At 35.0% G+C, this 27,910-nt stretch overlaps 2 protein-coding genes and 1 long non-coding RNA gene across 5 annotated transcripts in view; 1 reads left to right on the top strand and 2 right to left on the bottom strand.

Annotated features, from left to right (window-relative positions):
- Window positions 1–999: 999 nt before the first annotated feature.
- LOC125658081 (uncharacterized) overlaps window positions 1,000–27,910 on the top strand; it is a 77,717-nt gene continuing 50,806 nt past the window's right edge. The window contains exons 1-8 of one of the 2 annotated variants that reach the window (XM_048889170.2): window positions 1,000–1,218; window positions 4,124–4,267; window positions 5,251–5,482; window positions 5,891–5,966; window positions 6,491–6,658; window positions 12,499–12,705; window positions 15,292–15,580; window positions 19,969–20,131. In XM_048889170.2, the coding sequence (XP_048745127.1) occupies window positions 1,125–1,218; window positions 4,124–4,267; window positions 5,251–5,482; window positions 5,891–5,966; window positions 6,491–6,658; window positions 12,499–12,705; window positions 15,292–15,580; window positions 19,969–20,131 (1,373 nt within the window). In that variant the 5' untranslated portion in view covers window positions 1,000–1,124. The remainder of the gene's footprint in view (window positions 1,219–4,123; window positions 4,268–5,250; window positions 5,483–5,890; window positions 5,967–6,490; window positions 6,659–12,498; window positions 12,706–15,291; window positions 15,581–19,968; window positions 20,132–27,910) is intronic. The other variant, XM_048889171.2, reaches the window with a different exon arrangement.
- Window positions 6,794–11,777, bottom strand: LOC125658104 (uncharacterized). 2 transcript variants are annotated; one of them, XR_008798653.1, is made up of 3 exons: window positions 11,127–11,777; window positions 10,460–10,688; window positions 6,794–10,302 (listed from the first exon to the last, which is right to left on the bottom strand). XR_008798653.1 is itself a non-coding variant. In XM_056149663.1 (3 exons), the coding sequence occupies exons 2-3, from the start codon at window positions 10,680–10,682 to the stop codon at window positions 10,086–10,088; spliced, it is 441 nt and encodes a 146-aa protein (XP_056005638.1). In that variant the 5' UTR covers window positions 10,683–10,688; window positions 11,127–11,777; the 3' UTR covers window positions 6,794–10,085. The 2 variants fall into 2 exon arrangements, 1 of the variants encoding a protein (XP_056005638.1); XM_056149663.1 differs by having other exon boundaries at window positions 6,794–10,305; window positions 10,462–10,688.
- Window positions 11,934–27,166, bottom strand: LOC130050228 (uncharacterized). Its single transcript, XR_008798654.1, has 3 exons — window positions 27,088–27,166; window positions 16,147–16,256; window positions 11,934–12,336 (listed from the first exon to the last, which is right to left on the bottom strand). It is a non-coding gene; the product is annotated as an uncharacterized LOC130050228 (long non-coding RNA).

Genomic DNA, 27,910 nt, shown 5'->3' with positions numbered 1-27,910 from the left:
CTACCCCATAAGTACATAAGGTCATATTGCGCCAATCCAGCTGAAATGCTAAATGCACTTGTCTTCCTCCGAGAGGAAGCCTTTGACTAGATATCAGGGCAATATCTTTATAATGAAAAAAAAAAGCCCGGAAAACTGTTTGACCTATTTTTAGCCCAAAAGTAGGTCAAGGATGGACCAATCCAGATGAAATGCAATCTGAACTTGTATTCCTCTAAGAGGAAGCCTTTGACTAAATATCAGGGCAATATCTGTATCCGTAGTGAAAAAAGGTCTGGAAAACTGTTTGACTTAGTTTTAGCTCAAATGTAGGTCAAGGATGGACCAATCCAGCTGAAATGCAAACTCACTCTTACAATTCTTGATGGAGAAATTGTGACCAAATTTCAAAGTTGTATATGCATCCGTTACGGAAAAAAGTCCGGAAAACATGACCCCGGACGGACGGACAGCCTGCCAGCCAGCCAGACCCACTGACAGCGCCATAACATAAAACGGGCGTATAAAAACTGACCATAAGCAGAACAAGCTCTTGCATATCGAATCAGATGAGAGATACAAACACCATATGCAGGTGATAATGGAATATTACTACATAAATATTGTAAGTTAACGATGGAGAAGCTGAAATCATCCCGTTTGTCATATGCAAAATGTAAGAGTGTATTAAAAGAAGGGGGGGGGGGGGGCAAGAACTCTATACATGAATCCGCCGTTGTTTAATTTCCAATAAAACCCTTCACGTCAAAAACCCATATTGTGAATACCTTGATTTCATGAACAATGTCTAAAGAACTGCATGTAGTTTGTGCATGTTTCAAACATCGCCGTCATAAAAAAAAAATTGTCAGCAGAAAAATCCCTCGGTTTCAAGATATTGTTGAAATATAAAATCTCGAGACCGAGGGGGAATTCCCCAACAAAGACTTCCTATGTAATCGCCATTCCTTTATTCTATACATTTTACTTGGAAAAAATAAGTATTATTATAGTGATAGAACTAGAGATGTCCAAAACCGGAAGTTGCAAAATTATAGTACTTGAAAATATCTTCCCTGATCCGATTTTTACATTGTATAGTATAAAGCTCTTACAGAGTTATCATTTCAGTTGATTTAGTGACAATGGAGTGTCGGTACATAGCGACCCATTTCCTGATGTGGATTGGAACTTTGTATGTTGTGAATTCTCAAGTCACCAACACCAGCTTAGCATCTCGTGAGTCTGCTTCATTTCACAAATTTGCACTTTTTCTATAAATCTTACTGTAAATTGTTTTAATGTCTATGACTCTATTTGTGAAAAAAATTCCTAATACAAAAAGATTTGCTCAAGATGATAGATACGGTGGCTAAAAAGAAGAATGTGTCATGTTTCATGCATATACATATAATATTCAACGTATTCGACGTATTTTGAGTTTTTTTCTTCACTTACGAAAAAACATCATTTTTGAAAATATACATGAGGGTATGACCTATGATGCTTCACGCCGGCATAAATTTACATTGTAAGTACTTCATGAAGCGCGTTAGCTCTTCATGAAGAGTATGCTGGTGTGAAGTGTAGTTCACACCATCATGTATTTCTAATTTGTAGAAATGTCAAACACAAAAACATTGGAAATGTAAGTATAAAAAGAAAACGTTAGAAAATATAAATGTAGATACATTTTTACAATGTAGTTCAAACCCGCGTGTACAACTCCGATGTTTAAAAGAAAACAAGTACTCATGTAAATTAACCCGCTCAGGGTCTTTTATGGATTTAAAAAGATGAATAAATTCTCTTTGATACGTATATGTATGTGCTAGAGGTTAAAATGAGGTAATTGATGAAGAGAACTAAGTATCATTAATATTTGTTTCAAATAAGTTTAGGATTGTGAATTGGACAGTATATTCTTACTGCAGTGCAGCATTGCCAGAAACTGAAACTATACATAAATAAGCGTAATTTTGAAAGCGTAAACGCAAAATTCGGGGTACAGACCCGCTTAACCGACGACCAGCATCCATCCAAGCGAGTCGCCCCTCCCCTAGAAAGCGTAAACGCGATCTGACAGTCAACCCATGATCCACATCTAATTAATTGCACTTAGCGCTTTCGCCGTGTAGTTCGGCTCTTCAGAGTGTAATTTTTTTTTACAAGAGTACAATGTACTTGTTATAATATATATATATATATAGGTTTAAAAATCTACTGACGAGCCCGCAGGGCGAAAGCGCTATAGATAAAAGTCTGAGTATTGGATTTTATTTTTTGACTTTATTCTACCCCGATACCAGTGCATAATCAAATTATATATATATATATATATATATATATATATATATATATATATATATATATATATGAATGATATATATAATGTCAAAAAATGAATGAAGAAATCGGCACAGTTGTTAAATAATCTAAAAGAATGAAATCCAAAATGATCACCTAATTATCAACAATCAGTTCCTGCTAGCAGGAATGGCTTAGCCAAAGGTCATGAACTGCCCGAAGAGACGTATGGTGAAAGTACTAGCAGGAAGTGATCGTTGATTATGATGTGATCACTTTGGATTTTATTCTATTAAATTATATATATATATATATATATATATATATATATATATATATATATATATAAAATCAGTAAGTAAATATCCATGGCAAAAATATGCTGGCATACATTTCGCTTTATGAAAATGAATTTCATTATAATTGTTTGAACGTAAAGTTATCGACCATTGCTGAGAGCCAAAAAAACTTTAATCAGTGCATAATCAATTTTCCCGATATACCCACTTTTTTGTTTTTCATTAACAATCATATCTAAGTGTGTTTGGAAATACCTCCTGGATAATGTTGCGAGTCAACGACATTAATTTAGATATTATCCACTTAATTGAAGCGATACAGGACGCTGTACTTATAGCACATTTTGTATCCTCTTATTATTTTTCTCCAAGTGCATTAATTGGAACAGTCGATTTTAACGCTTCTGTAACGTTTTGTTGTATTATTTGTATATAAACTCTTGGAGCAGTCGATTTTAACACTTCTGTAACGTTTTGTTGTATTATTTGTATATAAACTCTAGGAACAGTCGATTTTAACACTTCTGTAATGTTTTGTTGTATTATTTGTATATAAACTCTTGGAGCAGTCGATTTTAACACTTCTGTAACGTTTTGTTGTATTATTTGTATATAAACTCTTGGAGCAGTCGATTTTAACACTTCTGTAACGTTTTGTTGTATTATTTGTATATAAACTCTAGGAACAGTCGATTTTAACACTTCTGTAACGTTTTGTTGTATTATTTGTATATAAACTCTTGGAGCAGTCGATTTTAACACTTCTGTAACGTTTTGTTGTATTATTTGTATATAAACTCTGGAAACAGTCGATTTTAACACTTCTGTAATGTTTTGTTGTATTATTTGTATATAAACTCTTGGAGCAGTCGATTTTAACACTTCTGTAACGTTTTGTTGTATTATTTGTATATAAACTCTAGGAACAGTCGATTTTAACACTTCTGTAATGTTTTGTTGTATTATTTGTATATAAACTCTTGGAGCAGTCGATTTTAACACTTCTGTAATGTTTTGTTGTATTATTTGTATATAAACCCTGCGTTAGGAATATAAAAAAAACCATACAATGCTATAAATGAAAAAGGTAAAGATAACAAACAATGATCAATCTCATAATCCCCATAAGGAAAACAAAATTAAGAGTAGGGCAAACACGGACCCCTGGCCATTTTTGTCCGACATAATAGAACTAAAAATGATAAATTTTACTCAAGATTTTATAGAATTTCACTCAGGCTTTAAAACCTGTATTCACCAAAAATTATTGACAATGTACGCATTTTAAGATCTATTATTATCATATTCATTATTAATGCAGTTGTGGCGGATCTGATTTTTTATTTCATAGAAATGCATTTCATTCAAGCCCTGATAGTAAAATCAGCTCATTACATTTGAAGTTCATTTGCTTCCAGACCCCCGCCTGATTTACTGCCTCCCCCAAATTAAGGTCAATTTACAGCCTTAGACTATCATCTTTATCATTATTATTGATTGTATAGAAGTAAATTGAAACATTACTCTATAACTTTCAGTCTCACTGGATGAATTGGTGAACGGATTTCGTTTTCAGCAGTTACAACTTTCAACAACTATGATGAACGCCAGTCTTCACGCGAATCTTCCCGAGAAACTTGCTGCGGCAGAAGCCCAAGAGGCGGATCAAAGAGAAGCAAAAGGTATTATTCTTATAAATTCATGTTAAATTCTACCTACTTGCATCACGTACGTTGTTATATTTTAAACGAAAAACTCGAAATCTAATAGTATATCAAGCAAACGTTTGAATTAAAAAATCTAAAAAAATGTTTTCAATGGTTGACCCGATTTGTACAACCCAGAGACTTTCCTCGGTATACAGTTACATATGTAGAATACCAATTCCTCGATAGCAAGTCTTCAGTATTTCCCCGAGGTTTGCTCTTTTACTGACTTTCTCAATGATATACTTCGACCTTTTTTGTTATACTGAAACAAACATCAAAACCAGAATAAAACTTGAAATTGATTATTGTCATTGTTTTCTATTGATTGGTGTTCCAATTATATAGGGACCAGTGATGCAGTTACATTTTATAATGAATATTCATGATTCCATTTGGTTGGTTGTACATTGTTTAACGTCCCGCTCGAAACTCTTTCATCCATAGTGAAGGGCTGCAACATTTAGACCTATGCCCAGCGTTCATGGCCTTTGATCGTGCCACCCCTGCTGTGACACATAACCTCAACTTTTGCGGTCTCATCCAAAGGACCGCCCCATTTAGTCGCCTCTTACGACAAGCAAGGGGTACTGAGGACCTATTCTATCCCGGATCCCCACGGAAATATTCAGAATATATCAGAACTTTTCATGAGATGATAAGACGTTGCTACATACATGTATATAGGTGTTCCGATTAGATCAATCTAACGTACCATTTTGCAAACATTCAGTCATTTGACGGTGATTTTAAGGTGAATCGGCACGATATATTGATCACTTCATTTTACGATGATTTTAAGGTGAATTAGCACGACATATTGATCAATGCGATTTACTTTTATATTGTGAAAAATCATTAGAGGTATAATAGTCTGTTAGAGAACAGCACACGACTCGGGAAATTATTTACCCCGTGGTCTATAGAAGCGTCTCTATGTAGATCTTTATTTCCACCAGCATTTAGAGCTTTCCAAGAGTCACAGACGCCCTTTATTGCCACAACATCCCGCTACAACTTGGGATACATAGGTCGTGGGTACGATTTGTACAAAGGAAACCCACTCAGCGACGAAGGGGTGGTGGATCAAGGATTTCGCCTCCCAATCATGGATTTGCCTTATACCCACAAGTTCACTGCAGACGGAGAATACCGGGTTCCGGATAATGTAGATGTTATTGCAGAGTCAAGGTAAGTATTGTTTAATTTCAAATTTAAACAGTGTTCGCTTCAAGGATCATTCCAGGTTAAGATAGGAGGGACATACAAGTGACGACATGTCACGTGAAAATGTAAAATCCGCCCTGTTCTTTGCTTGCGAACCCAAAGCTATTATAACCCACATACGTTATCAAAATCTTTATCCTAATTATAAGCTTTTTTATTTTAAAAATTTACATAATTTTTAGAAGCATTTATTGCAATTCATTGTGTGCGATATAACGTTATTGTCTAATTATTGTGATTTTTCAGGTATTGTCTTTGTTAAAGGAGTTATTATATTGTTGGCATTCTACAAGACTATACGTATATCTCAAGTTCAGTTAAAGTTTAATCTAAATTGTGGCTACATGTAAAATATTTATCTCCCTTTTACAGTGCCAAGTTTGGATCCTCTCTCTATTCAGTTCAGTCCGAGTCTGACTACAAGAGCATGCTGAGCGTCGACGCTTCGGTATTATTTTCATGTTTCGATGCTATTTTTTGTTAAATTAGCGAGAGCTATGAGAAAGAATGATATAATCAGGTTATTTCTTCTTTATTTTTACGTTATCATAATTCCCCTACATCAATGTTGCAGGGAATATACTAAACTACATTTGGGTGCGTTTGTGTTTCCAGTAAAATGGAAACCATAAAAGGGTCGTATCTCGGATCTATGTAAGGATAAAGCTTATGAATAGTTATAAGGTCACAGTCAATAATTGACTAAACAATGCTATAAACACAATGAAAAGATATATAACCATTGGATCTTTTCCTTACAGAAGCAGGAGAGAGAAAAAAGATACTTACTTTTAATATTCAAACTTATGACGAAAGTTTAGATTAAAAAAAAAAAATAAACAAAATCCACATCTACGAAGGGTGTTTTGCTTAGAAATTCCAACTCATTGTGAGAAAAAATATCAAAACTAGCCATATTTTTAAAGGAATGTGAACACGTCAAAGCTTATTTAATCATATTTATTTTTGAAGGTAAACGCTGGAGGAGGTGGGTGGGGCCTGAGCGCTAGCTTCAGCGCTAGTGCGTCTTATCAGAAAAACACACGGGAAATTCAAAAAGGAGAGACGACGACTTTAAGCATCGTAAGCCGCGCCGTTGTTTACAGAGCCCGAATGTCCGAAACCTCGAAAATGTCCAAGGTAACACGATAGCCGTTTGAAGACAATTGCTGCAAACAAATATTTGTATTTACTTTTGAAGACTTCTACAGCTTTGGACAAAATTTGGGCATGTTTGAAAGTTTCCTTTCTGTAGAGTATTCATTGTTACTTATTTACAAACATGATGGACCTGGAGGTTCTTATTCAATGTGTGAAAAGAGTTCGCGATTACATAGTGTTAATACGGGTGAAGCTCTGAAAACAAATATCCAGTAAACACTAATAATGATCACCTTGACTTAATTCAGTTTATAATGTTGCTTTTTTTTTTTTAACGTGTTTTACATATTTATTCACATTTTGTCCAGACATATTTGAAAACAGAGAAGTTCAATTTGTTTGTAGCAAAGTGTATAAAGTATATGTATATGTATCTGACAATGAAAAAGTACGAGTATGATATATATTTATCGGTCTTATTGCATGTTCTTTTGTAAATCGAAAACATTTGGTACGAACTTTGTAAATTAGAGCGATGCAATCTGTTCCGGAAATGAAATATTCAATATAAGTTAGATACACTATAAAACAATCACAGGCACTCGACGTTTTGAATATCTATATTTATAATACAAATCGCATTTTCCTCGATGAACCAACCAATTTCAGCACGCGACACAATCCGTTCATATTGACTATGAACGCATTATGAACTAGTTTAAAGCACGCGACTGATAGAGCGTAATGATTTCAAATGTCTCACAAAGTCACAACCCGGATTAAGATTGTGAACTTATCACCCCAATCTTGTGGTCTCCTAGCTCCAAAATACAGTGCACCGTGCAATGTTGATAAAAGGCAGGGTAAAATGTGACGTTATGTCTATGTTTTGACGTACGTCACATATATACGACTGAAACATAGATGGATCTTAGGAGTTCGTTTTATGCAACAAAATATTGCCTGACTTAACAATGTAAACAAATGGTGATTTAGTAAATGAATATAAATATAAGAAATGAACAGCATTTTTTAGCTGTTCATGGTCAATATGAATGGATTTGGATTTGAGGCAAATTCTCTGTGAATCGCTAGCGCTATTCACAGAATTTGCCTCAAATCCAAATCCGAATGCCTCAAAAGTGTTGTTCATTTCTTAAATAATTAAAAAAAAATTGTCTTTCTATTTAAACAAAATATTCACAAGGTATATCACGTCGCCTTCATTTTTTTTTACCAGCTACATCAATTGCAATTTTCGGTGAAAAGTTCAATATAAAATGTAAATTAGACCCCTAACGTTTAGAAGCAACTTTGTCAATGTTTTCCGGATTAGAATAGGTCCTCAGTACCCCCCTTGCTTGTCTTAAAAGGCGACTAAACGGGGGTGGTCTTTCGGATGAGATCGCAAAACCTGAGGTCCCGTGTCACAGCAGGTGTGGCAAGATAAAGATCCCTCCCTGTTCAATGGCCATAAGCGCCGACATAGGCTAAATTGCCCTTCACCGGCATATTTCTCCATATGGGTGAAATATTCTCGAAAGTCCCTCAATATATAAACAATCAATTAATCTTGCATCGTCATGGCGATCTAGAAATAAAGTCCATCTATCGGTTATAATGAACCGTCAAACATCGTCTAATGCTTCTCAGATGCCAAAAATCGCTAGTCCGAGGACGGAAGTTGACATAATTTCGGGATAGCCCTTTTTTCATTGGTCGATAAAATATTAAAAATAGTAAATTTCATAATTAGAAGTAAATATGTTAGATAGTGAGGTAATGAATTTTGAACACTATTCTATTGGTACAGCATATACTTTATTTTTTACAACGTTAAACATGATAATAATCATGCCTTCGTTGTTATCAAAATTAGTTGAAAGTAAATGTCACGCATGATAAAAAAAAGTTCACTAGGCCTTTATACTGAATTAACATCCACACACGTGGGCATACTATCAAACGTTCAGTGATATTTATACAGCCTTATGACTGTAAATTCTCCGTGTTGACACAATGGGTGACAAACCTTACTTACAGCACCAGAATTACATTGTGAGCATATTCTAAGATATGCAGGTTTATTTCTGTATCTACCAGTTTCAATGATTTTATAACATAAAATTCTGAACCTGCTGAAGCTTCTTCTGTAACCATACTTTTAATAATTGACAAGTAATTCTCTTTTGAAAAAAACACCCAAACATTTTAACTTAGTTCCCAGTGTTGTTGAACACAGTCAATTCTGCTGTTATCAAACAGGACTTTCTTCCTGAATAAATCTGTCATCCTTGTTAAAAAATAAGCAATTTGGTTTTAGTGGGATTTACAGATAAGCACCAGTCAGTTCAAAACTTAGTTAGAATATCAAGTCTTTTTGAAGGCGTTTTAGTAGATAGAAGTACAAGGTCATCAGCATATAATAAACTATTCTAATTGATCTTAATAATTAAAAATTAAAATAGACTGATCATTTAGAAAATCGCAATCAATGCAATCTTGGAAGTAGTTGGGCAAAATTTTTAATAAATTTGGGCTTAAATTATCTTCTTGTTTCACTCCCTGTGTTACTGGCATCGAGTCAGTAACGAAATTGTTGCATCTAATTGAACTAATGATGACATCATATATTTTCTTAACAATATTGAAAAGAGGTTACCAATGCCTAGTTCTAAAAGTTTAAGTTTAATGCCGTGTGAATTACAGTATCAAAGGCTTTCTGGAAATCAATAATAAATAAATACTCTCCCATCTTTAGAGTTACAGTATTTATCAATAATTGTTTGTAAGATAAACATATGATCAGATGTTCTAGCAGCTTGGTTTATTGTATGATTTTGCTTTTTCTGATCAGAGATTGAGAAGAAGCACTTATGAAAATGTCAGAAAAATTGTTAGCTATTCTATTAACAATTTCCTGTGATTTGGTAGGAGTATTGCATATTTGATAGAATTTACGTAATCGAATTCCAGAAGTGTTAAAAGCAATCAAAATTTTTCTGGTGAATCATTAAACCAATGAAAATTTGACAATAAAATATGTGTATTCATCCAGTCAGAACTCTCTTCAATTTTGAATCTAGTTGATACAGCTCAAGACAATTGCAATGGGTGTCAGATAATGAAGGTATAAATTGAGACACTCTAAAATACAAAATACCATTCAGTATTTGCTTAGATACTATTGCATAACAGTACTGGATCCATTTGGGGTGAAACAAGTAAAATTTCCAAACATGTCACCAAAAATTCTTCCATTTATGAATCTCAATTGATTTCCAATACACATATCAATTACATCTCTACCTCTTCTATCTATTATACAATCTTTGCAAGATCTGTGAATTAACTGATTGTCTGCAGAGTAATCATCAAATAATGGAAGAAAATCAACACTATCAACAACAATAATAATGAAAGAATTTGTTTACACGACAAATCAATGCATTTTCCCCCAAACAAATCACATGAGCCTTGTAATACAATGACACAATAATATTTTCATACTTTTCTTTGGTGTAAGGCATTCAAGTGCCCTTTTCCTGATTTCTTTCCCTAAATTTTCTGATCTGTCCTTCTTTTCTTTTTCTTCTTTCTTCTCTCTCTCCTCTTCATTTTTCAATTCTATGACATTGTCGAGCAGGTTTGTTTTTTCCGAAACATCTTCATCGACACCAGATCTTAAAAAAATAAATATACAGGAACGTAAGTGTATTGAAAATGTATGGGAACATATTAGTGTACGGTATTATGAAATATTTCAGGCATGGGGAAAATAAGACAAGAATATTAAAAGATAAGCGGTGTATCAGAGAGAGAGAGAGAGAAAGAGAAAACCTTTTAAGATTTTCCTAGTTTCTCGTTTATGTTGTTCAATGAGGAGATTTGTACGTTCTCTCACTCGTCTACTGTCCAGAATAAAAGTCGATGTTGATAGAGTTTCAGCTATTTCAGCCCATTTGTTTTTGTTTCTCAGGGGATTACTCCCGACAACTTCCCTTAAAAGCCGTAGATCATCCTCAGGTTTAAATCGGATCTGTTTTTTCCTGTCGGTATTCATTTCTGTCTAAAGTATAATGATATATATATAATTATATATTTGAATGATAAACAATACAATTATTATAGCTTGCCGGGGGGCGAGCCCCCCCCCCCCCCCCCCCCCCCCCCCCCCCCCCCCCCCCCCCCCCCCCCGGCAACATGGAATAAATTTTATTTAAATATATCAATTTGCATTTTGATTTCACTGTCACATATATCAATTCATCCATCAATATAGACTTAGCAAGCTTTCTTTTTTCCCTAAATAATATGATCTGTGATGTAGACACGTGTCGACACCAGTCTACAAGGGTAATTTCACATTAATTTTTCATCAAATATTTCTATGACAATGATCAGTTCAGGTAAACATTCGTGCGTAATAAATCCTCTAGATTGTTACAAAATTCATATGTTGCACAAAATCGTTGTATAATGAGCTTAAAATGTTACAAGTTCTTACCCCCGCGCCGTGTACTCTCAGCTCTACGCGTTGTGTACAACTTGTAGAATGACGTTGTGTGCGAAAATGATGACGTAATACGCAATAAAAGAGGGGATTCCCCTAGTCACAAGTACACGTAGACGTACACGGTCAGTTGCTTAACCTCTCTAATAGCTGTCTCAGATCCAGTTCTGGCATTAAAATATCCGCATAGAATGATATTACCAAGACCTTTGTATTCTACAATGTCTTGCTCTAAACAATCAAAAATATCATGGTAAAGTTTTTTGAATGTAGGTAGACACTGTGGGGAGTATATAAATTAAACATATGTATAGATCTTGGTACAAGTTGAAACGATTTTGTCCAGTTTAATCCATTGATAGTCTTTGCAAGTATTTGGTAAAATTGTAATAGAGTTGTTTAAACATTTTCTTGATATACCCAGTCCTACAAAGTATCGGTTCTTGTGTTTGGACTACATATTGTATGAAAATGATAAGAACCCAGACTGGATATTGATGACTCAGGACCAAGATGCGTTTCTGCTAGAAATACATGTATCAGGTCGAAGTATTCAATTTGTTTCAGAAAAATTGGATTGATTTCAGTCCACCAATATTCCAAAAACACACCTTGACCAGTTAATAATTATCATTTTTGGAGGACATTTTATAAAAGTAGTCACTAACTGTAAGAAATAATAACAAATTGAAAAATGAGAAAAGATATGTAAAAGTATGCGCATAAATCTTAGTTCAGACTTGTAAGCCCCCCCCCCCCCCCCCCCCCCCCCCCAAGAAAATTTCAGAACACACTAGAAATGCACAAAAAGATCAAGGAAAAATGACTCAATGCAATATTAATGAATATCAATGAAAGAGTAACACACTAACACTGCTAATATCTGCAGTAGGGGTAACACATTGTATATCCAATCACTTAAAACTAAACATAATGTTTCTTGTTGTGTGACTTAATAATGAATGTACTGACAACCATGACTAGCATAAACCATGGTATTATCCACCACTTTATGAACGGTAATTATAAACTTGTCCGCGTCCACGATCCTTGTTGCGACTGTGTCTTCCATATCGATCTCTAGATCTGCTCTTGCTGCGCGATACTGTAGGAATAATGAAGATGCGATGAATAGCGCGTTTAATGTTGCCAGTTAGAATGGACGTTCCTCTCTTGCTCAGATGAAATCCGATGTTGCTGTAGTCTACAAGAACAGCAAATTTGCAATCAAAAAAATTTTGTTTGATAAGAACATGTAACTAAGCTCTGGTGTTAAAGGCAATTTCTGAAGATTATATTGTACAATTTGTTGACGCATGCTTCCGCTTCCAAGGACTTTTAGATCATTTTAATAATGCATTGACAGGTCACAGACTACTTTGAGAAAGCAGTCATGCTGCTGCCGATGGAGGATTGCGAGAAGGATTCGCTTCAGGAGATGTACCTGAATTTTATTGGGGAGTTTGGGACCCATTACACAACTCAGGTTGTCATGGGAGCCAAGGCAGTGCAGCAGCTTACCTTCTCTAAATCTGACCTGTCAAAAATGGAGTCCGAGGGAATAAGTGCTAAGGTAAATAAAAACAACATTTCAAATTTGAAGAAATAAATCACACCAAACAGATTCACTTGTCTCGGAAGGAGTCACCAAATGCGGGTTAATCAGTGATAATTTTTCACGGTATCAAGAATTTAATAGTTTATTTTGGCACTGTAAACATATTGAAGATTGGCATTTAACATATATACCAAGTTTATTATAAATGGGTCCCTAAATTCCAGGAGCAATTCATACTATTTTTAATATTCCTCCTCCTCAATAATAACATAATGATCATAAACCCGTAAACCGTGTGATTATTAAACATATAATTCATTTATTCAGTACCGCCCTGTATATGATGCAATATGATGATGTAGACAATTTTAGATAATTTTAATTTCATAATTATGTCCTCCAAGCACATAATGTTGGGGAAAGGGGGGGCATATTGTTTTTGCTCCGTTTCTTCTTGTAATAGAATGCTCGTTTATTCTTCTCCTTTCTACACAATTTTATGATGAAGGTGCTTCAGCAAATCTAATTCAAACTTCGTGGGCTGATAGGGGGTCATAAGGCGGGGTTGCCATGACTTTTCAAATGTTTCAAAATAGTCGTCATTTCAAATGGCCCGCCGTAAAATGGCTGAAATATTGCCAAAAACGGCGTAAAACCCCAATCAATCAAATGGCTGCAAAAAATAAAAATAAAATTGATTTCAATCAAATTTGGTTTCTATGGTGAAATGATTGACTTGGGTCCATTTACGACATGTGGAGGTATTGGGAGCATTTGTATTGGCATTCAACTGTAGTTAAAGCACGTCCAGCGCTCCTTGTAAACCGTTTTGCGTTTTATGTCTCGTATATCAGGTCTTCCAACATTCTTCAATTCGACATTGAGATATATCGACGACGTTTTGTCTATTAACAATAATAACTTTCATTCATATGTTGATTCAATATATTCCTGTGAGCTCGAAATAAAATACACCACTGAGTCGTCCACTTCTACTTCATACTTTGATGTTTTATTGAAAGTAGACATTAACGGCAAACTGACAACTCAACTGTATGACAAACGGGATGATTTCAGTTTCTCCATCGTCAACTTCCCATATTTATGTAGCAATATTCCATTATCACATGCATATGGTGTTTATATCTCTCAACTGATTCGATACGCAAGAGCTTGTTCTGCGTATGATCAGTTTTTAAATCGAGGCACAAACAAGTTGATGGTTCAGGGGTTTCAACAGTCTCGATTAAAGTCAGCATTTCGCAAATTCTATTGTCGTTATAAAGATCTAGTTTGCCAATACAACCTATCATTGGGTCAAATGCTGTCGGACGTGTTTCATACCGATTGTTAGACCGTTCTTGGCACACTGATTTTGACTACGGATAACTCCGTTTACCTGATCAGGATATAGGGCTCACGGCGGGTGTGACCGGTCGACAGGGGATGCTTATTCCTCCTAGGCACCTGATCCCACGTCTGGTGTGTCCAGGGGTCCATGTTTACCCAACTATCTATTTTGTATTGCTATTTATATGTATCGGTATGAACATTACTGTCCTAGATAAAGCATGTCGTGAGTTCAACCCCGGGTAGGGGCGGAAATGGGTATCCAAATAAAGTAAAATTGTCTATGCTTTATATTAAATATTTCTTCACTTAGGGCATTTATGTTCATTTATGAGTTCATTGCTATCTCCGTGCTTTATATAAAATATTTCAAATGTAATGTGTATCTTGTATGATCCTCTTAAATGTACGTTAAATAACTATCCCGTTTCCGCAGCCGGCGCCCCCCCCCCCCCCTAAAATTTTCAAATCTAAGGTAAATCGCGGTATCTTGTTTCGGAAAATGTACTAAACGATAAAGGAAGCAATAATTTCTTCCACTCCCGGAGAAATAAATGACAAAATCCTTTGATTTCTTGAACTACTTTATTGGGAGAACTTAATTTTTTCCAAAAAAATCCCTTAAAATTTGGGTCATTTTACTAATTTCACCTTATTAAAATGATAAAAAATAGTACAAATGACTTAATAGGAGAAATATTTCAAGCCCCATAAAATCTGTAAAATCCAGGAGCTTCCGGGGGCTTCGCCCCCTGGACCCCCACCAGGGCTTCGCCCTGGACCCACTGCCTCATAAAGTGGCGCCCCCAGTAACCACAATTCCTGGATCCGCCCCTGGCTTTATATATATATATATATATATATATATATATATATATATATATATATTAAAGAGTACTAATTTTTCTATATATACAATGCAGCAATATTATTTTTATATAACTTTTAGAAACAACAGAATGTGGGAGGCTTTTTTTTTTAAACCGGTTGAAAGGGTTTGAGAAATAGGCACCGTCTAGTAAGTCCTCTTCGTGATAAATTTTACAAGGTCCAGAATTACATAATACTGTGAGGGAACTCGGCTTTGAGAAATAGGCACCGTCTAGGAAGCCCTCTTCGTGATAAATTTTACAAGGTCCAGAATTACATAATACTGTGAGGGAACTCGATGCTTAATTTTAAAGTTAATACTTTCAAAGAAGTAACAGTATTCTACGTTATCAGCTTCCATTCTCACTGACGTAATTACAGGTTGCTGCACAGGTAGCGTACAGCGGGTTCGGTGTCTCGGCTGGTGGAGGATTCAGTGTGGGAACTGCCTCCAAAGAGGAGTCCAAACAGCGTGTGCAGAACACTAACAAAGAACAATATGAATACTATATTGGGGGGAATCCCCCGGCCGGGGATTTCTCTTCCGGAAGTACCGAGAGTCTACGAGAGTGGGCGAGATCTGCCGACGAGAAACCGGTACCGATACAGTATAGGCTGACGTCTATTGACACACTGATGAAACCTGGGTATTTTCGAGACATTACATATGGTAGGTATGAACGTAAATATAGACGCATACCAGGTAGATTCTATGGTATTGGTGTGTGCCCCTGTATCGGGATCTACAAAGTTTACAGAATAATTAAATTTTAAATGTTCGAACCCTTCCTTATCAAGAATATCATATGCTTTCCAGCAATCGCTAATTATTGTTGTACCGGGTTGTATTTTGGCTTTTATTATCTCAAGCAGAATTTCTCATGTTCGACCTACCACTATGTACAAAACACCTTTTCGTCTCTCTTTCAATGCCACCAAAACCCCAGACACCGTCAACTTTTCGTCCCTTGTGAAATTTTCTTTTACCAAATTCACTTTCGTTAATTTCACAAAATTTCCCACTTCTCCCATTTTTTCTGAATTCTTTTATAAAATACAGGTACACACTTCTCTGGAATAATTATACCAATCAACAACAGTCAGATTTGCAATGAAATTGAATTCGTGTCTCACGAAACTTTCTCTAGCTTTATATACCCAGAAATATGTAATTAACAGAACTTTGTCCAGCGTTAATTTGTTCTCTTCAAAGCCTCACACCCTGATGGAAATTACTTTGTTGCACGTTGAGCATCTCCATACAGATCCGTCGCTTGAATATTACGAATCCTTTCATAATCCAAATTTCCAGTTGTCACAACTGCCACAGGTTTTGCTGTCCAAATCTATCAAAACAGATAGGATTAACCTGTGAATGAGCTATCTTACATTAGCACAAATAAAAAAAAACAACTTTCAGTTTTAGAGGCATTTCATCACAGCTGTTCAGTTTATTTACATCAACACCAGTGACGTCGTATCATACGAATATTGATGAGAAATACGTATAATAAATCGCACGTGACCATTTTGCTCAACAACGGATTCCATTTATTTTGGAACATAAAATGTACGTCTTCTTGCATTATTTTTCATTTCGGATTTAAAAAGTGATTTAAAGAACAATTTTAAACTTCATCATTTCCAAGGAATTCAAATTTGGGCTTATATTTTGTGATTTTTTCTCTGTTTTAGCGATTTTACCGATCGCTATCGCAATATCGTCAATATACATGTATATTAAACCGCCGAAACATCTTAGCGCCATATTTTGGAGACCGGTATACTAGAAGTGTTTCCTTTCAGTTATGTCGGAATTCCCTGCCGTTAAAATAGACGACTGTACAAGATTGTTGGTTATTAGTCAAAAGCAAATACAGCTTATAGACATAGTATACAATGTAATAAGTCTAAAATCATATAAAGGTCAAGAAAGAATAGAAATTGTGCTTATACATTGGTATTTCTAATTTCAAAGGAATTCTTAATAAATTTACCCAAGTTGCATAATTCCTTTACATTCTGTGTCGATAAAAGTTGAATTAATTTAAAGACAGAGGGTCTGATATAATAATACTTTTTCAAAAATTTGATTCTTAAATGACTGTAATAAGTACACTTAAAGAAAAAATGAAACTCATCTTCTACATCTAAGGTACATAAAGGACATAAACGTCTTTCTAAAGGAACATTTTTGTATCTACCGGTTTCAATAACTAACCAGTGAGACGATAATCTTAACTTACATATAAACTTTTATAATGCATAGGAATTCTTTTAGTTAAGTAGGATTGCAAAGTAAAATGGTCAATCAAATGTTTATAAATTCTACATTTTGAGGAAGAGTTGATTTCAGAAAGTATTGTTTGTTTACAATTATCGAAAATACGTTGCTTAGCAACTGCAAACATGTATTGTGGCTTCAAAGTACATTGATTTAACCATAGGTTCATCAATCCAACATTTGACAAAATACCTTTAACATTTGCTACCCAATTTTTACAGTTTTGTTTACTATTCATTTCATCACACATATAGTCATAACATGATTTCAAGATACAATTTTTTGTTGATAAAAGCTTTAACCAATATTTTAAAATTCGTAATTTTCTCACACATTGCAATGGTAATCTACCCAATTCACAATAAATCATTACATTAGGAGTAGCACTTTTCACACCCAGTATGTTTTTACAAAAATCCATGTGAACTTTTTCGATATCAGGAGCTGAATGAGCACCCCACACTTCACATCCATAATTTGCAATGCTCCCTACATATGTATCAAATAAGAATATAAGTGTTGTGATATTCAAGCTCATATTAGAACATTTTCTTTTTAGTGAAAATAAAACTTTCTTACATTGTAATGATAACTGTTTTTGTGTGACATAAAATTTTCCATTAAAACTCAACAATAATCCAAGATAACAAAGTTTATTTATTACTTCAATTTGTTCATCATCACAGAGCCATTTATCGTCTGATCGTAAAATACCTCCGTTTCTAAAAACCAATACTTTTGTTTTTTCAACATTAACCGTTAAAGACCATTTTTCAGTGTAAATTTCCAATGAATTCAACATAAGTTGCAAGTCAGAGGCCGATTCAGCTAATATAACCATATCATCTGCATACATTAATAGAAATAAAGATAATTCTTGTAGCTCGATAGGAGCATTGCCCTTAAGCAAAAATTCCTTCTCACAGTCGTTTACGTACAAAGAAAAAAGTAGGGGAGAAATTATCTCCCCTTGTAAAACGCCAATATTATTTACAAAGAAATCTGATAAATTTCCCTTTGATAGAACACATATTCGATGAACTTAGATTCTGATTAATTGGGACTGTAAAAGATCACGATTTCGCGCTGCACTGAAACACTTCCTCCAGTAGTAGGCCAAATCACAGGCACCTAAAGTATGGATATTACATAAAAAAATTTTGGTGGCAATAATTTTTCTAAAATGTGTGAATTCTCCGTCTATCTCATCCCTTTTTCGATTTATGTAATTGTTTCACGCTTTTTGTAAGCTTTAGAGATTGGCCTTCTGCCGGTATAATAAAATACACATGGTATGAAACAAAAATTTGTAAACAAACGGGGGGGGGGGGGGGGGTGTCCCCGTTTCGGGATACATTTTCCAAGTAATTGCAGCGTTACCTAAGGAATTTTGGCGAGCGGCAGGTCAGGGAGATGTCATACTACAAGTCTCTTCAGCTCAAAACCCATCTCATCTCTTTTATTTGACACAATCTTACATGCATTGATCGGACAGGGCTTCATCTCTTTCACTGGCAGCCAAAAAGGAGGTCACAGAGTACGAATTTGTTGTACGCGCTGTGTGATTGGTTCGCAAAGACATTGCTTAGTCTCAGGATTATCCGAATGGTCTCGAGATTATTCGCGGACCAATCACACGACACGTTATAAATTCGTTTTGATGGTCATTTTAATGTATAGCGAAAAATTAATAAATTTGAAAATCCTCAATATGGTGTCGCTGGGCAGAAGGAAAACGAAAAATGATTAGAAATCGGAGAGAAAAACACTCTTCTGAGTAGCCATTAAATATTAAGGTAATTCCAATCTCGAGGTTGCAAGAAAGCGGTAAAACCCTCGGCAAAGCCCCGGGTTTTAATGTTTTTGTGTGTTTGTTTTTACAAGCAGTTTATCGAATAGAAATAATCCACCACAGGAATTTTCAAAATTTTGTTTACTGCTTCATATATTTCACCTAGAATTTAACATTGAAGTTGATGGGAAGAACATGTTTGATTAAAATATTTCAAAAAGAATTTGTATTTTCATACAGATCTCTTGGTAGAAAGTTACATACACTTTCTCTTTATGACAATATGAAATGAAATTAATCATTTACCGCACACATTTTGACATCGTCGGAAAACCACGGTCGGTCACTCTCCGTTTAACTCCCATGGGACACAACGCCGATATTTTCGTATAACCCGTTAAGCTGAAACTTGCTATGTAGAAACCGAGACACATAGATGCCGAGACACACAGCGAAAATACCGGCTTTGTGTCCCACGGGAGGTAAACGGAGAGCTACCGACCGTGGGTTTCCGACGATGACAGTTTGAGAAAATTAGATTTTTCTTATTTTTTATTTTAAAAAATGTCTTATGTACAAAAAGGTCAGCTTCTAATCATTTACCAGTCTTGTGGATTTCATCTAGTTAATCATTATTTAATAGTAAAGATTTACTGTGATAAAATCCTTCAAAATTGTTCATAATCCTTTCGTTATACATTGAATACCTTAAAAAAATGTAAGCATTAGATAACTGAAATCTTTCAGAAAATTTATAAATATATATTTAAACACATGCTATACATTACGCACTCTTTAAACAAAGCCAGTTGACTCCACTAGAATATATTATTGTGCATACGTAATGAATTTATCTTGAAATTGTGAAGAACTATGGAACAATATTACTGACATGTTTATTTATATTTTTTCAAATCTGTGGAGGATGTGTAGAATACATTTCATTTTTCAAATAAGTTAAAAACGTAACCTTTTTCTCTAGGTTTGTTTGATAGACGCCGATGTATGCGGAAAGCTCTATATTCTTACTGTAAACAGACCGTGTCGCCTTCCCTGTGCAACCCGCCTGATGAATCATCCAGAAATCTGGGGTCTAGACGCAAAAGACAAGCCAGTGACATCCCTAGTGCCATCGACAGCATAAAGTAATAATTTTATTTTTGTTCAATTAACGATCATGAAGCGATCATGATTTGTTTAAGAAATAAAGTCCGCGTTTTCGTGGATGTTGCAGGATAACCTCCGAAGTCGAGAAATGTTGTTTTGAAACAACATTTGGAGACCTCCTCGTTATCCTGCAACGTCCACGAATACAAGAACTTTATCTCTATTCTACTACGGATCAGCCTATACGGCTACGAATTAGGTCACAGTGACGTCATGACGGTTTCCAAAACGGACTAGGCCTGCAAGTTTTTTGCTGACGAATAAAGGTATACTATTTTTTTTTTTTTTTTTTTTTGTAAAATGTTTGAAGTATTTAGTTTGATAATGAAGGATTGTATCAACTGCTTTGAATAGACGTCCAAAAATACTACACAGAAGTGGAAGAGGATTAATTTGTGCGTCGTCATCTTTGTTTATCGACGTTGATGGATTGTGTATCGATCTTGGAATGCAGTCGACTGAATGACAAATATTCTTCAGTCGACCATTTATAAATTTGTTTTGCAATATATATTAATACGTTCGTATATGATTATAAAATTGAATTCAGTTATCAAATTTGTTGTTGTATTAGCAAAACACGAAGTGCAAGTAAGACGTGTATCAATTTTCTCATAATCAGTTACATATGAAGGTATATCGCAGAATAATATCCGCGGCATTCTTTTAATCTTTTCAATTAATGTAGTATGAAATATTTTGTGTACCGATTTAAGAATTAATTTTATACGGTGTGAAGTAATTTGGGTTGGTTGGTCGTATATTGTTTAACGTCCCTCTTGAGAATTTTTCACTCATATGGAGACGTCACCTATGCCGATGAAGTGCTTCAAAATGTTGGCCTTTGTTCGGCGCTTACGACCTTTAATCAAGGAGAGATCTTTATCATGCCACACCTGTTGTGACATGGGGCCTCGATTTTTGCGGTCTCATCCGAAGTGATTTGGGTTTGTAAATGAAAACAGTACGCGCATTGATGTAGTTTTCAGTTCAATTTTGATAATCTATGCATATACTTTTTAAAATATATTTTGTATTATTTATTATTTTGTACTTCATCACAAGTAATTTGTATATTTCTGAGGACATATATTCTTTGAAAGTTTCTATATCAAATATTTTGTGTAAAACACGTACAGTGTATCTTCGTTTAACAAAGATATACAGGAATGAAAGCTTTCGGAAATGAGATGGTCATATTAGATATAGATGTCGATATTTTCATGCTGTTTATCCTTGCCATATCTTTCTGTTTTAACACTCCAGTGCCCGTCACATTTGAATGAAATGAAGTTTTGGGTACTTATGAGTGTAGCATTTAATTTTGCCGCTTTTTCTGGTATATACCCAACAAAATGCAAGTTAGAAACAATGGCTCAAAATGAATTCATAGCAGCGAATTTGAAGCCTATCAACTAGCCTGATGAATTATCATTGTTACATGTAGGTCACCCGAGTCACTCAATTGTCGTTCGTCTTCGTCTATCGTCGTGCATCGTCCGTTAAAATTGTTGGTCCAAATTTCGACAATTTTTCCACCTTGTACAAACGCTGTTAAATCATCGCAAGTACGAACATGTATTCATGAAGAATTTTGATCCATTCTGACCTCTCTTGCAGGAGTTATGCCCCTTTATTTGAAAAGTATTGCTATATGGAGGGAGCATAATTTATCCGGCTAACTCCTCCCACAATTTTCAAGTGAGGCCATCTTGTTATACAGAGTGTTTGTATGGATATTGAAGATGTGCATGTGGCAAGGAATTTCATTTACTTCCAATATTTGAGAAAATTACAGGTTGTCAACTTAGTGTTTAGGATTTATTACATAGAGAGTACATGATTTATCTGTTTTACCTTCCACAGTTTTCAAGTGAAGACCTTATTTTACAGAGTATTTGTATGGGTATGGAAGATGTGCATGTGGATTTTTATTTTCCTTAAATTTTGAGAAATTTTCAGGTTGCTGGACTTAATTCATTTTGAAGAAATGTTATATTAAATAAAGGGCATGGTTTTTCCTTTTAACTCCTCTCACAGTTTAGAAGCTAGGATCCTTGTAAATAACTTGTAGATGTGCATAGTGCAAGGATTTTTATTCTCAACAATTTTTAATTTTCTTTGATGTTTTTTAAAACAAAAAATATTGTAAAATATTTACAGGTTGTTAAACTTAGTCAAATTTAGGGAGATGTTTTACACACAGAACTCTTGGGTTCTCCATCTACCTCTTGTCACAGTTTTAAGCAAAGACCCTTTATTCATACAATGCAAAGAAAGTATGTCACAGCCTGATAATGGCTGATACTACAAATTCTGGCTTAAGAAAAACACCCTATGTAAGCATTTCTACGGGCGTATTATGTACCGTTTGCGGTACTATTGTTATCAGTTTTGTTGTGAAACTTCTTTAGGATGAGAAGAATATAAATGGGTCATTATCAAATTTTGCAGATTTTTCAGAGTTAGAAATGACAAGAAATGTAAAGATCTGAATTCCATTTTTTTTAAGCATAACATGTTTGTCAAACATTATGGTAAAACATATCAAATTTTGCAAACATGAAATGTGTCCCATTGCCAAAAAAATGGGGTCAAAGGTGAATAGCTAGAACAAGTCTATCAATGGTGTAACAAATATATAATAAAGGGAAAAAAGGATAAGTAATAATACCATATACTTGAAAATGGCATAAATAATTGCAAAAAAGCATTAAAATTTATATATTTTGGTCTGATGTTTAAAAAACTTAGTAATTTTATAATTAAACTGACACAAGATGGTATATCTGAGACACTATTTTAAAAACCTTCCTCTCTTTTTTACATGATACCTGCATTATGACAAAATGACACAAAAATATTATTACAGATTAAATAGATTCATTTAACTCTTATTTTAAGAAAAGTTTGATACTGATATATGACCATCTTTGTCTACGATCAAGACAAGAGGCCCAGGGGCCTTATAGGTCACCTGAGTATCATGTAACAACCTTCCAATGTTTGAATTAGGTTTGTGTTTAAATATAAGAATTTTACTTTTGGATGTAAGAAACATTGAATTGCGCCATAAATTTCAGTTTTCAAAACTGAAATTTATGGCGCTATTATCATACTAGTAGTTTGTCTACTTAATACCCAGCAGCAGAGGAGAAGATTTTCAAAGAAATAAAATGCATTTTCACTATATGATCAATAGGGCCCCACCCTAATACCAGAACCCCTGACCCAGGGGCCATGAATTTCACAATTTTGAAAGAGGCATCCTTGCTCATCATAACCATGCTATTGGTTTGTCTACTTAATACCCAAGGACAGAGAAGAAGATTTTCAAAGAAATAATGCCTTTTCACTATATGACTTATAGAGCCCCACCCTAGCACCAGAACCCCTGATCCAGGGGCCATGAATTTCACAATTTTTAACAAGAGGTACTGTGAGCAATGCTCACTAAGAATACCCCCCACTTACCCCAATCTCCCAAAGGGTGTTGGTAATAGGTATAAACTAACTCTTTTCTGAGTGTTGCTACTTTGATGTCCAGTGCGCATGACCTTTGACCTTTTGACCCCAAAATCGATAGGGAACATCTTCATCCTATGGGTAGTCCATATGTATGATATGGTGACTGTAGGTGGAAAGGATAACGCTTTAGAGCCCGGAAACCATATTGCTACTTCAATGTCCAGTGCGCGTGACCTTTGACCTTTTGACCCCAAAATCGATAGGGATCATCTTCATCCCATGGGTAGTCCATATATATATGATATGGTGACTGTAGGTGGAAAGGATAACGCTTTAGAGCCCGGAAACCATATTGCTACTTCAATGTCCAGTGCGCTTGACCTTTGACCTTTTGACCCCAAAATCGATAGGGAACATCTTCATCCCATGGGTAGTCCATATGTTTGATATGGTGACTGTAGGTGGAAAGGATAACGCTTTAGAGCCCGGAAACCATATTGCTACTTCAATGTCCAGTGCGCTTGACCTTTGACCTTTTGACCCCAAAATCGATAGGGAACATCTTCATCTTATGGGTAGTCCATATGTATGATATGGTGACTGTAGGTGGAAAGGATAACACTTTAGAGCCCGGAAACCATATTGCTACTTCGATGTCCAGTGTGCTTGACCTTTGACCTTTTGACCCCAAAATCGATAGGGAACATCTTCATCCCATGGGTAGTCCATATATATGATATGGTGACGGTAGGTGGAAAGGATGCTTTAGAGCCCGGAAACCATTGCGTCTACAGACGGACGGACGGACGGACAGACGGACAACCCGATTCCAGTATACCCCCCACAACTTGTTGGCGGGGGGGGGGGGTATAAAGAGGCATCCTTGCTCATCATTACCATGCTATTAGTCTGTCTACTTAATACCCAGAGACAGAGAAGATTTTCAAAGAATTTCTACATTTTCACTATATGACCAATAGAGCCCCACCCTAACACAAGAACCTCTGCCCCAGGGGCCATGAATTTCACAATTTTGGTAGAGGGCTCAATGCTCATTATAATTATGCCCACAGTTTGGCTTCTTGATGTCCAGGAGTAAAGAAGAAGATTTTTTAAAATTACACTCATTTTGATGGTTTTTGCCCCACCCCTCAGGCCCCAGGGGGGTAGGAACCACGAATTTCACAATTTTTGTTCTCCTCCACCCACAGATGCTATATGCCAAAATTGGTTGAAATTGGTTCAGGGGTTTCAGAGAAGAAGCTGAAAATGTTCAAATGTTAACGCACGACGCACGACGACGGACAAAAACAGATAGCAATTGGTCACCTGAATGAATTCAGGTGACCTAAAAATTGTTCATGTAACACCAATGACAAAATGTGTTTGACCACTGACAAGTAAATTACACCACTGACATTAAAATAACAAAAGTGGACCCAAACACTTTAAAAGTAAAGCTAAAAATGAATCAATACCACTCCTTTGAATAATTTCATACATTTTCTTTCAATGAAAAAGAAATCGGACAAGAATATTTTTGCTTGTACGTATATACAAATGATGAAGGTATGTGTTACACCACTTATATTGTCGTTACTCCACTGATCATAGTGGTTGTGTAAGTTACATATGCAATAATAGATGATGTCAAAGGTAATCACTAAAAGTGCCAATATACTTACACCAAATACAAATTTCAAATATATATCTTTATTAGGTCATCTGAGTTAACCAGGTGACCTTATTGCTTTTGGTCTGTGTCCATTGTCATGCAATGTACATTAACAATTGAACAATTTTAACTTCTTGATACCATTCCAAATTCTGATGCATCCTTGGGACAAGGGGGGAATAAATGTTTAGATTTCAGGACACCTGCACCCCTGGGGCCTCAGGGGAGGAACAAAAATTGACCCAGTTTCAAAAATTTTCTTTACATCTGCAAATCTGTAAGGAAAACTAAATGCATATTCATGAAGAGCAGGAAGTCCTCTGCCACAATTGTACATTTCATGGTCCATGGGGTATAGGACTAAGGTTCTGATTCAGTGATTTCAGGGTGGGGACCAAACTTAGCATATAGTGTGTATGTGTAAATCATTTAAGTAACATTTTCCTTAATGCTTTTGATACTAACTTTAAAGTAATTGGATAGTTATAAGGAGCAGGTCTGTCTTTCACCAAAATTGGAAATGGGGTAGGGGTTTGGTATCAGGGTGGGGTCAAATGGTCATAGTGATTACATGTGTATGTTTGCAAATGGACATTGTTTAAGTGTGTCTTCTTTTCAATAACTACCTTTCCAATGGGATCCATTTTTCACATTGCAGCATGAGTTATCCCCCCCTAATACAGAGGGCGCACAGCACGTTGATGTCCTCAAGTGATTGCATCATTATAAGGAAATTGTTACCATTTCTTATTGTAATTAAGTGCCAGTTGAAGAATCTTAATAGAAATTGTTTCCAGGTGTCTGTTATTATATTTTTTATTTTTACATAACTCATGAAAGTTTTGGTATTAATTGTATCATAACTTGGACAGAATTAAACATCAAATACTGGAGATAAGTCTATAACCCCCCCCCCTCCCTTAAATTTGATGAAAGGTATACTCTAAAAAGTGTTCTCTGTAAAATCGAAGAAACTAGACCTTAACTAAGATTTGTAATACCATTTTCTAATAAACTCCATAACTTGTTATTTTGTCAATGGAAACACAATTTAGTCATTGGTGTTACATAAAAATATAGAGCAAATTTCGATAGTCTAAGACAATTGTCAAATGGAATATGCAATTGCAAGGATCCCAAAAGTCGTGATTTCTATTAAAAACCAAAACAAATGTAGAAAGTTATAACATTAAGCATTTATCCATTGTCTTTTCTTGAGAAAATTGTAATGTCAGTGGTATAACAAATTTAGTCAATAGTGTAACACTTGAAATATCTGATATCTAATATATTCATATGATGGCTTTAATTTGACCAAAATGGCCTACCTGCAGATAATAAGGTTAATTGTGACTAAATAAGCTAAATCAATTAATTTATCATTGTTGGTTATTAAGAATTTTACCATATAATACAAACATGTCAGTGGTGTTACAATTTTCCTCAGTTGTGTAACATTATTCTTTGTTACACAACTGACAGTTACACCAATGATGTATTGAGGTTGAATATGTTGATGTAGCCTTAGGAGTTCATCAAATACAATTTTCCTCAGTTGTGTAACATTATTCTTTGTTACACAACTGACAGTTACACCAATGATGTATTGAGGTTGGATATGTTGATGTAGCCTTAGGAGTTCATCAAATACATATATTGTATATACATCTAAATTAGATCTATAATAGGAACTATGGATGAGCATTCCATGCTTTTGTTTTGAAAATTATCTGTGAAATCAGTGTTACACCATTAACTTGTTTTAAACTGTACTCATTAAACCAAACTTACCAAAATTGAAAATATTTCACGATCACAGATCGCACTGTTTCAAGCATTGTTCTTTGGTGACAGGAAGTGATGTCACTAATAACAAGGGGTATTCACACATCAATTTCCCAATGTATTTTTAGATTTTACATCTCTGTTACACCACTTATCAGAAATTTTTATACATGAATATTTAACCTTCTCATGATATTTTGTCAAAAGTTCAGAGTCATAATTTCATGAAAAATTTCAATAGAAAGTACACTTTTACATGGTGCAAGTTTATTTTTAAAATGAAATATGAAATTAATTATGGTATTGTACCTGAAAGAGAAGATCGGAATTTATTGACAGCCTCAAAACGCCAATTTCCGTAGGTTGGGGTCAATTTTCTTATTTAAATGTATGACAAAAATTAAAAATATGCATTGTAATATGACACCTTATTTATACTTGATTCATGGATATTCATTTTTCCCCATTTACATAGCTTATTAACAAGATTTTTTGGAGTGACTGAAAAATCTGCAAAATTTGATAATGACCCAAATTCTTAGGGCCTCATGGATGGGGCCAAAACTGCATTTTAAAAAGGCCAAATTTTCAAAAATCTTCCTCTCTACTCCCACACATGTGGGAGAAAAACCAAGTTCATGTTTATGATGCCAACTCTCTATTTTGTATTGCTTATAGGAGTTATGAGATTGATCACCGTTCGATATATTCGCCTTTCATGAAGCCGTTTACCAAAACTGTGAAATTCATGGTCCCTTGTTCTGGGGTTCAGTCTGTAGGGCAGGGCCAATATGGCCATATAGTAAATATAGATTAAATCTTAGAATAT

This window comes from Ostrea edulis, chromosome 9 (genome assembly GCF_947568905.1).
Source record: "Ostrea edulis chromosome 9, xbOstEdul1.1, whole genome shotgun sequence".
Classification (NCBI taxonomy): Eukaryota; Metazoa; Mollusca; class Bivalvia; order Ostreida; family Ostreidae; genus Ostrea; species Ostrea edulis.
The sequence above is the reverse complement of the archived record's forward strand: the minus strand, read 5'-3'. Positions and strand labels throughout refer to the sequence as shown.

Bases quoted from the DNA above. Each gene is read 5' to 3' on its own strand.
- LOC125658104 (XM_056149663.1), bottom strand. From the start codon at position 10,682: ATGAATACCGACAGGAAAAAACAGATCCGATTTAAACCTGAGGATGAT. The intron at 10,306-10,461 runs AGGTTTTCTCTT...ATTTATTTTTTT, and splicing joins GAAACTAGGAAAATCTTAAA to AAGATCTGGTGTCGATGAAG.